Genomic DNA, 14,109 nt, shown 5'->3' with positions numbered 1-14,109 from the left:
AAGGACTTTATAATAAAGAGATTTATGGAATCTTGGGATCGGCCTCGGTCTTTGCTCCATTCCTTTTGAGGTGTTCTTCGGAGAGATGAGAACCGTCTTGACAGTGAACCAAAGCGCTATGTCGGTTGCAACAGTCAGTTCTTAGTTACTGAATTTGACTGGATCAAGCTTGCGAGACGCTCATTACATTCAGCAAGAGTACCCACAGTTCTCTCCGGGACCTCATTCTGCAGCCTGCTGAAATCCTGCTCATTGTTCATTCTGAGTTTCTGTTCAGAGATTAGACCACAAGAAGAGCAGAGCCGTAGTGTTATCCTGCCTGCAGAGGAATAATGGAGGAATAGAAGTTCCCAGTGTTTTGCTAAAGTGTTGCTGAAATAACTGTGTCCTGGGGATTGAGTGTTTAAATCCTTTGTGTCAGTCACTGGATTGAAATATGAAATCAAAGGGTACGAGTAGTGAGACAGATGGTGGTGAAGGAAAAGCAGCTCATGTGATTCCTGTATTTGAACAGCTGAAGTAGAATGTGAGTCTTTTTGCCATTCTGCTTTACTTTATAGTTGCTTCAAGATATTGAAGGTCATTAACATCAGAAGACTAATATCTGAAACTCTCTAAAAGGTCTCTTGACTTGTGATTAGAAATTAATATTGTACTTTTGAATGCCTGCTGTGCTAGTTAAAATATCCCACAATAAATCACCAATGCAGACAGTGTAACAGTGCCGAGTATGCCAAAAATTGAACCTTTTCAAACCTCTTAACTAAAGTGCAAATTATGGCACCATACCAGGAGATGTTGGACACCAGAACTGTAGATCTAAGAAACAACTGGATAATGTAATATAAAAAATATGAAAAAAAAAAAGAAAATATCAGTAGAAAGGACAGATGGCACTGCAAACAGAACAGGCTAAGATTTACAATTTACTGAATATTTTAGTCACTGAAGATACTAGGTGTGGATTGACAGACATTGTTACCGCAATGTCGACTCCTCAGAATTTTCAGAATATTTATCTATTTATTTGCTCTAGGGAAATTATTTTTAGATGGTTAAACCTGACATGATAGCAGAGAACCTAGATCATCAGTGGGTGTTTGTCTTAGAGTTAATTGTACAGATTTTGCCATGTATGAATACCCCTGCTGTAGTCCTGTTGTGCATGTATTGAGTAGTACATATTTAGTATGCTCTGGTGACACGGATATGATTATCTGTGTCCCGGTGACGGCTTATTTTAATGCTGTTGAAGTCATTTGATGTTTTTTAGTAGTCATTAAATGCTACATGAGCACAGGAAGTTTAATAATGAACATTACACCAGTGAGCAATAATTTCACATCTCTACAATGACGGTGCATATGGGATTAGGCGGACAGTGCGTAACCCAAGCACCATCTTGTGGACTCAATTTGAACTACAAGGAAAAAAGAAAGAAGTGGGCCACCACTTCTCCAATTTTGCAGTTACGATCACTTCGACTTAGTTACAAGCCTCAGTTTTGGCTCAACAACAAATACAGTTTGCGCTGAGTATGTTCATCGAGAATCCAGAGTACTAATTTTGTCACTGGAAACCTCTGTGAAAAAGACCTCTTCTGTGGCCAAAGACGGCTGCGGGGTAAAGCACACCAACACCTCAGCGATGTCATATCTGATTATCGAATTAACGTCGGATTGTGATTACGATTCTCTTCCAAGGCTATCCCGTCGTCACCAGCAACGCGTGTCGCCAGCTCCGCGGCTTTGCCATCATTTCCTCCTCAGTCCGGAAATAGTGAAGCTTGGGGCGGGGACGGAACGACCCTCCTGTCGGACCGAAGATACTTGTCCTTCATTTTGTAGGCGAAAGCTACAGCGGTCCTTCCCCCCGTCACCGCCCACAGAAGCTAACCGTGCTGGGCGATACGGCATCAATGGCGTCGGGCGGGGTTTAGCGGCTACTACGGACGATATGATTGGAGAAAGAATTTCGATGGGTGGGGTCTATGACGCGGCCGTCTTTTGGCGTGTGAAAGACGCCATTTTGTTGATAGCGGTGAAGTGGAGCACTAGAGAAAGATCGAGAAAGCCGCGGCTCTGAGGTAAACACTCTAAACTCGAATTCATATTAACGTTCTAAGCGTGTAACGTTATTTCAGCGTACTTATGTTTTTTTCCCTGCCGCATTTGCCCCGCTTCTTGCCGTACCGTGCATAATCGTATAACCATGTTCAAACACCCGATGCGACTTGGTTATCTAGCTAGCTAATGACATTTAGTCTTCTTAGCTGGCTACCAACTTGTTTGCAACCCCCCGCAAGCTCTTTGAAGGGGCTAGCTGGTTAGCTCTTAGCCCTTGTGTATTTTAACCACGGTTAGTTAACCAGCTATATGTTATTCATTACCATAGTGAAGATTCCTATCTTCACATCACGGTAGCTGCACGCTAAGCTCGCTGACTCTGTACGACTTGGAGGCCATTCTCATCACAAAATAATCATGTCAATTTACCTCTTTAACCAGTAGCTTCTAGGTGGGTTTCTAGTTAGCTGAGGTGACAGTCAAGTTTATCGTTAGCTTGCTAGCTGCTTCTGTCTAGGATATATAGCGTCGAGTCTTGGCCTGCTGTTTCGCCTCGTCCTCGTTGAAAAGACTCACTTCCGCAAAGCGCGGAGAAAGAGGCCGTTGGCAGCTTGCGTTGGGAAGTTAGCATGTCGCACCACCTACCGTTTTCGCGGCCCGGTGAAGGGAAACCCATTTTGTCAACGAGGTTGCTCGGCTGCTAGGTAGTTTGTCTTATTTTGGGCGCCCGTTTGCGAACACAGTCCGAATAAAACGGTACTGGAGTCCGTTAGTTTACCTTGTTAGCTCGCTGGCGGTCCGGGCAGCTCTTATAGGTATCTAGGTGTCTGGATGTTGGCTAACATTTATCGAGCTAGGCTAATTAGCTACAAGCTCACATTACAGTGAGTCTACCTCACTGTTTATCTCAACTTTAGTCTACTCGATGGGAGTTGTTTAACAGCCAGCATGATGTATTTTAGCCAACTTGTCATTGTTGTAATACCGCTGGAGCAATCTAATGTTAGCTACCCAAGTAGTTGGCGAGGTAGTCTGGCTAGTTTTAATGAACTAACGTAACGTATCAAAAGTAAATTGCATAGAGACCAGCTGACTCGTTTGCCAGACAGATAATTCTCAGGTCCTTGGGTACGTAGGCTGGTAAGTAGAGTAAAATTTTTAGTGAACAGGCCTTGCTGTCTTGACATTGGGCACCAGAAACTGCGTTATCATTTGAGACAATATATAAACGTCTATAAATAAAGTGAATAGTGACCATATTGGTGTCGTTTATGTCATTTACATTAATTTGGGGAGATTACCTGGGTCAACATTAGTCCGTTCATTACAGTCTCCTTTGATATGTGTCCTGTACGTTGTGGCTAAGAATTTGGTAGGCCTTGGTATAATTTTTTGAAATTGAATGGCCAGTGTTGTTGGTAGTTTTGCTAAGCCTGGTTTTGATCATCACTGAAATCTGCTTCCAGAGTAGCAAGCACTTTTTCTGTAAATGTTCTCCCTTCGGCTTTTTTTCACCCACAGGCCTTGTTTACATCCTTTAGTGTGAATCTGGGGACAGAGCCTCACTTAACAGGCCGGTCTTTGAATGTGATTCTCTTCACTTCGTGGGTGTTTCATCCTGTGTCCGCAGGGGTCAGGTTGATGAATAGATGCTTTTGGCTCGCATGTAAGGTATGGCTACAAGTAAGGCCGATCAGTGGAAAGATGGCCATTGTCAACAGGACATCTGGTTGAAAAAGAAAAACCAGGAAAACCAGTTGTGGCAGCCTCCTCTTGGTACCACACTAAAGTGTCAGGGGCCCCTGAAGGATGGATGATTCACATGTGTTTAGGACTTAAGGCTAATATGAACACGTGGCAGCACACACGCTTCCCACCTCCCCTTGGTGCTGTCGATAAATAATCCAAAAACAGTTTACTTATTCATGAGCTGCTCAGTGGAACACTGGCCTAACAATGCAAATGTCTGCAGCCTCCTCCCCAAACATGCTTTTTCAGGGCTCAGTATGAGAGCTGATCTTGATCAGTGATTTTGTCATAGTTAACATTACTATCATGTGATGATGCATCTCCATCATCTTCCTGTTTGCAATTTCTTGTTACTTCCCTGGCTTATCTGAAGACTTCCTTTTCTGTGAATGACAACCCAGGGTTTATTTTAAATACATTTGGTTAATTTGTTCGCTAATAATAAGTTTTATCCTGACGTTCATTCTCTTTTGTTGTCCTCTAACCTCAAATTTGTGTTGAAGGTTGATCCTGTTTGTTTTTGATGATTTTTTGGGTTGATTTCTGTTTTTCAATACTAAGCACCTTAGTAATTACCTGAAATACTATGAATTCCTGTGCTGGCATGTGTTAAAAGATCATAATAGAGTGACATAGTTACAGGGACTGGTGCCAATCTGGGTAGCCATGAACAACCACTGGGATGACCTGAAACCATGAACCAGGGTTTGAATGTACTGCATGCTCTCTGACTCTCCTCTCTGTGCATCCATAGTATACTCTGCTGATTAATTCAGAAGACCATCTCTGCTTTCAGGTTTAGTGTTACCTGCACAATGTCCATCCTCAGCCGTCATTAGAGGGTGCAGTTTCTTTGCCAGGGTACCAGCGTGCATTTGATCCTGCACAGCCACTGATGTGGGACTCCAGTGTCCCTCGCAGGTGCTGATACAAACAGGGCGGTTTGTTTCACCTGACCCGCTGGTCTAAAACCTGGACGGTTTCCTTTGTTCCGGATTCTAGTTCTAACTCTGCATTTCCAAGTCCCTCAGGTGCTTGGAAAGTGTAAGTTGTGTGTAATAATGAGCTTGAAGATTCATGTTGGACTTTATTGGGCCTCAGTCTGCATAACAGAGCATCAGAGCTGCATCAGGTTACCCGGATTACCATCTGTGCCTACTGTGCCAGATAATCACCACCACAGCATCATTGTATTGCATCACCAGAGGGGCTAGACAAGGTTTATTTGCTCCAGAAGAGACTGCTCCATGGATCTAGTGGTTTTGTCTTATTTAGACTGGATTTGTTTGTATTTGCAAATGAAACGTGATGACGAATGGAAAATGCATGACTTAAACAGGCCAATGTAGGTATAAAATTAACCTAGACTGAGAGTATCTACTGTATTTGCTGTTGGAACCCCCCCCCCCTTTTTTTTGGAAACACCCCAGTAATGATCCTTTTAACCGTTAGTATAATTAATGACCATGAGCTAATCAATTGGTTTCATTCTTTTTGAGTTGAGGCACTGTTAGGCAGCGCATATGGAGGAAGGTCGCGAAGCAAGGTGTAACAAAAGCAGAATTGCAGATGTAGGCAGTTAACATTTTAGTCACGTGTGGCAAATGTACAGTGAAAATACACGTCCTTGTCATTTGAAAAAGCCACCAGTGATCTTCACTATAGAGCACCCACCCACAATATATGAACAGCACTCAACTAACTATTGTTAGTGGTCAAGACCCTTCACCCAACCCTTCTCAGCCACTCAGGAAGGAGAGTGTTTGAGTCGCTTCAGAAACTTCATGTACTTGGCTTTTAAAAAAGTGCAGTTACAGCTCTGTTGCGAAGGCAGTCAGACTTCTTGCCTAGGCGGCCACCCTGACAGAGCCAATCTTCAGAAAATGCCACTTGTTCACTTGGGGCCATAGGACCAGGAGCAGAAGGCAGGAGGTTTCTGTTTGTTTTCCATTTTGTCATCCTGAAATGACAGTGTTTCCTGAGCTCACACTTAAACCAACACAGATGTGAGAGTTCTCACTTACCTAAGAACAAGCAAAATACAAAAACTTTGTTGTAGTTAGAACATATCTAGCTAGAGCAAAGTAGGTCCTATGAAATCAGACTAACATCTCACTAAGTGTTCGCAGCATCAAAAAAATCCATGTGAAATATTTTGACATTCTTCCAAAAGTTGGTGGCTTCGCTTGCATTTAGCCAATCAAAAACGTCTTGGCTGATTGATGTTTCTGTCAGAGTTAATAAACCGCTTCATGGTTTTCGTAGCATCCTGTTTTTGTCTATGTTCATATTTCTGAATTGAATTAGTCTTTAGCTGCTTGTTTTTGATGTTTACTTTTGGAGCAATGTGCACCCTTTCTTTCAATTTTAAAAAAAATGATTGTGAACAGCATTGCTGTTCAAAAAGAACAAGAACATAGCATTGTGTATATCACTTGCTCTGCCTGAGTGAAGCTTAATGCCACCATACACTGAGTAAAACAGTAAAAAATGTTTTCAGTAGTAGGTAAGGGGTTATTTTAATCCCTACTCGCATGAAGTTCAGTGGAGTGAAACTCAACTGAACTTCATTCTTCTAAACCATTCCTTTTCTCTCCTACAGATAAAACAACATGGGGAATGTTTTTGCAAACCTGTTCAAGGGCCTGTTTGGGAAGAAGGAGATGAGAATCCTCATGGTGGGGCTGGATGCAGCAGGGAAAACCACCATCCTGTACAAACTCAAACTGGGAGAGATCGTCACCACTATCCCCACCATCGGTGAGTGCAGTCATGCCGCCTTCCACACCACACTGTCGTCTCGTGCGTTGGCTGCCACTTCAGCTCTTTCACTTCTGTGCGGTTTTGGCCACTCCCCTTATTGTTTGTCCTTGGTGTCATTACAGAATTAGAATTGAATACAAGGATTGTCTCTGTCAGCATGCACAGAAGCCAGCCTGAGACTAGCCTTTTCAAACCTAGTCCTGAGTGCCAGCCACAAATGCTAGTTTTCATTTCATCGATAAAATATTCTCAGTGAAATTGACTTATTAATTGAATCCTGATATGACATCACGTAACGGGCATCGGCTGTTAATTCGTCATTACAGACATGGGTTGTTGAAATTGACTGTTCTAACAGGCAAAGAGGAAGCTGGTTAAAGGTGTTTCTGTAAGCTATTTCTGTTTTTTTTCCCCAAGTAAATTAGCGGTACAGATTTATTTATTATACAGATTTATTTATAGTTCACGAGAGCATGGATAACGGATAGGCAGGTAAACCAGAACGAGAACAGAGATGCACGGTGGGAGAGCCACAGTACACGTCTAGCCATATAAATTGACAACATGTAGAATGTGAGCCATGTAGGTTACCATGGATATAAAGGCAAGAAAAAGCTGATAATGTTGTCATACAAGCTCCTGGTGACATTGCTGATCGCTTCTGCTTCCTCTTCATAGGTTTTAATGTAGAAACAGTAGAATACAAGAACATCAGCTTCACGGTGTGGGATGTGGGCGGTCAGGACAAAATCCGGCCCCTCTGGCGTCACTACTTCCAGAACACGCAAGGTGAGTGTGGACGTTTGGCCTTGTTCCAAGCCCGGCCCTCTAGCTTACACCGCGCTAGCCTGCCCCGCTCACGTCCGCCTCCCGGCTGTCTCTCTCAGGGCTGATCTTCGTGGTGGACAGCAACGACAGGGAGCGTGTGAACGAAGCGCGGGAGGAACTGACGAGGATGCTGGCGGAGGACGAGCTGCGGGACGCAGTCCTGCTGGTTTTCGCAAACAAACAGGTGAGCGTCTGACTCTGCAGATCTGTACACCCTGACTGTGACCTGCGCTCCCTTCCCACCCTCCCCAGGCAGCTCATTCTCCATCTTGCGCTACACTGAGGACAGGCAGCTTTGAGTCCCAGGATGTCAGCACCTCTGGCTGAACCCCATGCCTGTCCCCCTGTTCCCTCCCTGACAGGACCTGCCCAATGCGATGAACGCAGCGGAGATCACAGACAAGCTGGGCCTGCACTCCCTGCGCCACCGCAACTGGTACATCCAGGCCACCTGCGCCACCAGCGGGGACGGCCTCTACGAGGGCCTGGACTGGCTCTCCAACCAGCTCAAAAACCAGAAATGATCCATTCCACTGGCAGCGTGTGACGGGTGCAGCACCGGCCCCACCCCGAACCTCCCCCTTTCCCCAAACCGTCTCCCCCCGTGCCCTGACTGGTGCTGCCCTGTGTGTGTGTGTATGAGCGTGCGTGTGAGTGTGTGTCTGAGCTGGGAGTGGGAGCCGCCCTGGCGTGCCTTACACACCTCCCATGGAAACATCTGTCCGGCTCTCTGAGCGCTTCCTCTTGGTCCTCGTTTAGAGCAACGTGCGACTCACCACACGTTCCGCTCACCCCGACTCATGGCAGCGTGGTTTTCACATGGCAAAGAAAGACCCAGGATGCAAAGTGTTGTCACCTCTCGAAAGGAGAAAATAATAACCTGATATACATCACCAGTGTTAAAATGTTAGGAAGACACGCATGTTAAAATGTTGGTTTGAATCCTCCCTCCCCCTTTAAAAATAACATTGTAACCTGTATCAGGTTGGCAGAAAAGTCAATAAAAAGCGTTTTCCATCCTAGTTCCTTCTTTGCGTTATTTGAAAATCATGCTGTTTTATTTTTTACCTTTGTTACAAAAAGAGTCCAACTTGCAGCTGTGGTTCTCCATTGGACACTACCTTTTTCATTTTGAGACCATGAAGCACAAGCCAACTTTTGTGTGACGTTTTTCCCTTGTATGTTCAGGTTCGGTGAAAAACTGTCATATAGTATGACCTGTCTTTGTTGTCTTAATCGTTTTCAAGACAAGGTGTCGTTCCTGTTGAGTCAGTTAAGCGAAAGGTCATGATTGACTGTTTGGGCTGTTTGTGACCGTAAGACCTACAGGGTTTTTTTTTTTTTTTAAAAGGAGCAGTGACTGCTTTGCCGGATTTTATGTATTCTGTATCAAAGCTATTGGGCATTCCACGACAGGGAAGAGGATTACTCTCAGAAATGCAGTTGACTATAGGCCTTCATCACAGTAGATTTTCTTGTTTTGAGCAGTGTTACATACATGGAGATAATGGTTTAGCTGTAGTTCAGGATTTCTAAATCAAATGCAGCAAAACGGTGTGCTGTGTCCCACTGCACAGCAAATAGCACCTCAGTTGACTTGTCAGTTGTGAAAGTATCAAATTTGCATTGTGCACTCTGTAGAAAGGGGTCCTGAGGTCAAAAACAAGGCTTCTTTTTTTAAAAAATATCAGGCATCATAAATTAAATCCAATTTCAAGCAAGTATCAATGTACTTAAAAATATGCCATCTATAAACTCAGTCTTCAGGGCCTAAGCTGCATGCAGTGTGGATCTGGCTCAACACTCAAAGGACACACTGTCGTATTGTCATGTATCGTCGGGATGGGACGACGTCCTGCTGGGAACCATTGCTGTTTTTTTTTTCCTTGGTCAGACGTCTCATGCATGTGGGGTTTCATGAACTCATCAGCCCGTGGGGTTGACCAAGGCGTTGAGTATGGGAAATGCAATAACAGGTTTGGCTTGATCGTGTGGGAGAGCTGAAGTAATGTGTTCAAGGTTAGTGAGGTTTCTACCAAGAGCTGCTCCCACTCTGGCTTTGTACACTTTTTCTTATGTTTTGTTCTTATTTTAATTTTGAATTTTTTGTACAGAACACTTGACTCATTAGCACAGTCTGGTAGGCCAGGTGTACAGTTACAGTTGAAAGCAAAGTGACCCACATAGTTGACACAGGGCCAGTTGCGGTTCATTTAGGGACAGTCATCACTGAAGAGGGGCTTGCAGAATGATTTCTCACAGTGCGTTGTGTGGCCTTGGGAGGTTTTCATAGAGGGAGGTGTGCTTGCCCAAAGAATGGGGTACAATTTGACCCATTCACCATTTGTGCTGTGTTTATATGAGGTCTACAGCATGAATATTACCTGGCCTCCCTCGCTGCAGTTCTTTTCCAAGTCCAGGTTCTGACATCCTGCTCCACAACCTGGAAATTCTCTGTATAATCAAAAGTTGGCAATCATATTTCATCAGTGGAGCACACCCTCTATCCTCCACAATGATTTCCTGCTGTAAGCAAGCTTTTTTTATCACAGTGTTGAGTCATAAATAGTTGAGGATTGCTTGGTCCTGCACAGCAGAGTGACTCTGTAGAGGTTCACGAGAAATGCAGCGTGAGCAAGCGGACCCTGAACTCTGCAGCAGTGGAGGGGGGGGAAGGGGGGGGAAGGAGCCGGCCTATAAGCAACAGTGCTTCCCAGACTCCCCCCCTGTTGGGCTGGAATAACCTGGTGTCAACATAAATGCACCTCAGTCACCTGTATTACACGATGCGTCTGCAAAGCTCTCACTGGCGCAGTAGCCCCGTGAAAGCTTGCAGATGCTCTCATCTGCTTGGTGCTCCATTCAAGGGATCTTTCACAGGAACAGTTGCATAAGAGATGACAGAGCAGTTGCCGGAATTTAAGCCGGCAAAGGAAAATGCCTGTAAAGCATAACCTCAAAAGCCACTGAAACGGTATTTATTTTCTACATGCCCTGCTTACCTGTAAGTGTGTCTGAATAACCTCACAGCTCAGTGCTGTCCTCCCTAGAGAGGGGAGACCTCTCTGTGTACAACTGAAAAAAACTGCAATTTATGAAAAATGCACCAAACTCAGTGTGCAGACATACACAACTCATGTCTACTTTGGCCTTTTATGTCTGCCATGGAAACGTAGACCTAGCTGAAAAAAAAAATCCATTGCATTTTGAATGGTGTGTATCTACGTGGCAAGTAATTATTAATATGTTTATGAACTTAAGTATGAAAATGTATTTTAAGTAGGCAGTTTCATTTTAGCTACCCATGTTCAGATGTGAAGCTTTAAGTTTGAGAAATTATTTCTGTAAAAATTGACAAGCGGGTGTGCAAATGTATTTTTTTTTCTTTCTTAAAAAAAATTATTCCCCATTGGTTCTAGCTTTTTTAACCCATCTTGTAACATCTGAAAAATGCACTATAATAAAGAGATCTATTACAATTCCTTGTCAAGTAACTGAAAACCATTTTGCATCTTACTACTTACATGTGTGGGGGGTAGATGATGTGAATGATAAAAGGCCAGTTTTACTTAAAGACATTAACACTGAGAATTTACACTGAAAGTAAGTTATTTATGTTGTAATGTTTGCTTGCATCAATGCTCAATGACAATTGGAGCATCAGTCAGCAATTTTTCTCCATTATCTGAAGGAAACCACACCGAAATGGGTACAGTTTGGCTGTATTTTTATGATATGTATCCTTCAAAGCATAGATCAGAGGACTGGAGACTTCCAATTTGGGCCATGTGGTGATCTTCAGATGTCTCGCAAATTCACAGTCCATGGCATGGCTTTCAATGTAAGCATAAGCCCTATGGCTACAGCTGTGTGGTGTGCAACTCTGCCCAATCTAGTGGAGTGCATCTTGTGCAAAACCAGTCATTTTTGAATCAAAACTTTCTCAAATTCTATAACAAGGATGTCAGACAATCACAAAAAGGAGGGCAGGTTCTGCAAGTTCCGTGGCGTATTCTTGGATTAAACATTCTCACAGCTGGTCAGAGCCCTAACTTTCTGGCATACAGCTGTTTCATCTGTAGTTCATTTCTTCGGGCAATGAGAGGCAGCCATCTGTGTTGCTTTGTCCACCAGTGGCAACACTTCATTCCGCAGTATTGAGACTTGCCTTCTGCTGCTTTTGGTATAAAGTCCTCACTAAGCAAGTAAGTAAGTAAGTGCCACAGCCAAGAGGTATGTCAAATTAGGCCTTGTACACTAGGTGGCATACAGGGTCCTCAAATACCTCGCAACTCTTTCCAAGACAATAATAGATTTATGTGGAGTAGGTATGTTAGTGAGGAGATTTTTCACAGTTTTGAATACACAGCACTTACGGCTTGTTTACTTGCTAAGCAGATAGCAAAAAGTATGTACTAACGAAAATGATCTTTATATAAAACATATAGAATATCAGAAACTTTAATGACAAGAACATGCCAGCGCATCTTGGCGGTCATTAATCTTAAACTAATTTCTACCTATGCTTTGTTCATCTGGAAGCACTCAGCTTGAAATAGGCTCTTTGGACCACATTATTTAGCCTCAGTCAAATTGACTGAATATCTTCTTGCCAAAGAGAAAGTATCTTTTGTATGTATCCCTCCATAACTTTAATATCCCTTCATAACATTTCATACCCAGAGCCAGTTGCTTGCTACCCTTCTTTTTACTTTTCTAGAGCTTCTATGTTCTTATTGTGTTGTGCCAGAACTGGACACAGTACTCTAAATCTGGTCTGACTAAGGCATTATATAACATCAGTACAACAGCCTACTTGGTTTATATTTATATGTATTGTATAATATGTATAATATAATAATATGTATTGTCTTTTTCATATTATACTGTAATTTAATCCTGCTTCAACTTTTATTGCAGGCATTTTATTTGACAGGTGTCTGCCCAATTTTTGATTCTATCAAAGTATTGAATTATGTTTTTAATTTATAAACTTTGCTTCCCCCAAAAGTTTTGTGTCATTGGGGAATGTTGCTAGGCAGAAATATGTCGAGGTAATGGTCAGTTGCAGCCACTTGAAGAGCTCACTACCTGGGCTTCAGAGCGTGGAAAATGAACTTCTGAGAATCAGTTACATCCTCCCGCCATTACATTCATGATGTCTGTAGTAGGCGTATACTCAGTGGCACTTGTCACATAGCCAGGCATCCTGAGTGGGATGCCACATGGATTCAGATATCTGCTGAAAGGGCAGTGGGATGAGGGTGGGCCCGGGTTAAAGAGACGACAGTCTCGGTAAGAGGTACCTTCTCACTGAACCTTTTCTTGATGTCATTAATGTCACTTGCAGTAGCACAGTGGATCCTATCTGATCTCCCATTAGGGCTTTTCTCAACTGACCCTTCCCAACCTTGCTGGCAACATTGGTGTTCAGAAGTGAGGGCACATCCACTACTGCCAATGAAGGGGTAAAAAAGCAAGCCTAATAGTACTCAGGATGGATTCAGCAGCTTTGCTAAATATGATAGTAGTGCAAGGGTGTTACCAGTTAAGGGTTGGGATGGTGCAGCAGTCATGTTGGTCATACATGTCACATTACTTCCGCTCAAAGAGCTGCTCTGTGGTAGGGACCAGGGCATGAGCTCCACTGAATTATGTCACCTCACTCACTGCTGTTGGAAACCTCTTGGAGACAGCCAGCCATGAGGTCTACGGTAGGGATTATCTGTCATTTTATTACATTCAGTCAATATCAATCAATATCAGTCAATATTATTTGTGAAATCACCTGCTCTCTCTGCTCCTGGACACACACGGGCACACACGGTCAGTTTGTGTACATGGTCAGGCTCGCTATGCTAATGCTGCACACTCCTATGCATATTTACCAGCTCCTGACCAACAGCAGCACTGTAGTTGGGCAGCTTGCTTTAAATGCTAAGTGATTTTTTTATGTTTCAGAGTTACATCCTGCACTTAAAACCTCAGTGCAGGGTCAATACGTTTTTACAGGGGCATAGATTTCCATGAATGCACATATCTCCCACAAATCTTGCGGATTGCTAAGAGGCAAAGTAGTTGCAAAACAGGGCTACTGAGTGGCTCAGTCAGTTAAGGTGCTTATTCTGAGCCAGGCTGACTACAGTGGGTTTGAGCCCAGCTGTGCCGTCCTCTGACAGGTACCAGGAGATCTGAGAGCTGGAACAAGTTGGCTCTCTTCTGCTAAATTAGTGGTGGATATGTCCTTTGACCGCTCCGCTCTTGGCACCCTATGACTCATTTGGAGGCCTATGAGTGGATCAGATGAGATCAGGCTAACACTAAAAGCAAACTTGAATGGTTTTACAGTTTAGTAGAAAATTTTTTCCCGTTAAGCTCAGCTGTCATTGCATTAAGTGATTTCACCTCAGTTACTCCCCTGTATTACATTAAAATACAGTCAATTATGAAATAACAAAGCTCACTTGCTAATTGGGTAGGATAAATATTGAATAAATGACACACATTTATGAAAGTGCTATCTCTTAAACTTCCATAATTTTACTAAGTGTTCCTACAGCATATATAAGGCTTATTTTTTTAAATCTTAACAGTTCATGCTCTGCTGATTTTTCAGAAAATTTGTAAAACAGTGATAATAATGTCAGTATGCAGAGAAGCGTTAGTTTTTAACAATGTGTCACAGCTAAAATATCTTTTTCAC

The 14,109-nt window shown here is 43.2% G+C and overlaps 1 protein-coding gene across 1 annotated transcript; it reads left to right on the top strand.

The window, feature by feature from the left end:
* The first annotated feature begins 2,013 nt into the window (after nucleotides 1–2,013).
* LOC118794051 (ADP-ribosylation factor 1-like) lies at nucleotides 2,014–10,788 on the top strand. The gene is made up of 5 exons (XM_036552190.1): nucleotides 2,014–2,086; nucleotides 6,418–6,575; nucleotides 7,257–7,367; nucleotides 7,466–7,590; nucleotides 7,769–10,788. Exons 2-5 carry the CDS (start codon nucleotides 6,428–6,430, stop codon nucleotides 7,928–7,930), a joined length of 546 nt encoding a protein of 181 aa, XP_036408083.1. The 5' UTR covers nucleotides 2,014–2,086; nucleotides 6,418–6,427; the 3' UTR covers nucleotides 7,931–10,788.
* Nucleotides 10,789–14,109: the final 3,321 nt, after the last annotated feature.

Source organism: Megalops cyprinoides, chromosome 19 (genome assembly GCF_013368585.1).
Source record: "Megalops cyprinoides isolate fMegCyp1 chromosome 19, fMegCyp1.pri, whole genome shotgun sequence".
Lineage (NCBI taxonomy): Eukaryota > Metazoa > Chordata > Actinopteri > Elopiformes > Megalopidae > Megalops > Megalops cyprinoides.
The sequence above is the reverse complement of the archived record's forward strand: the minus strand, read 5'-3'. Positions and strand labels throughout refer to the sequence as shown.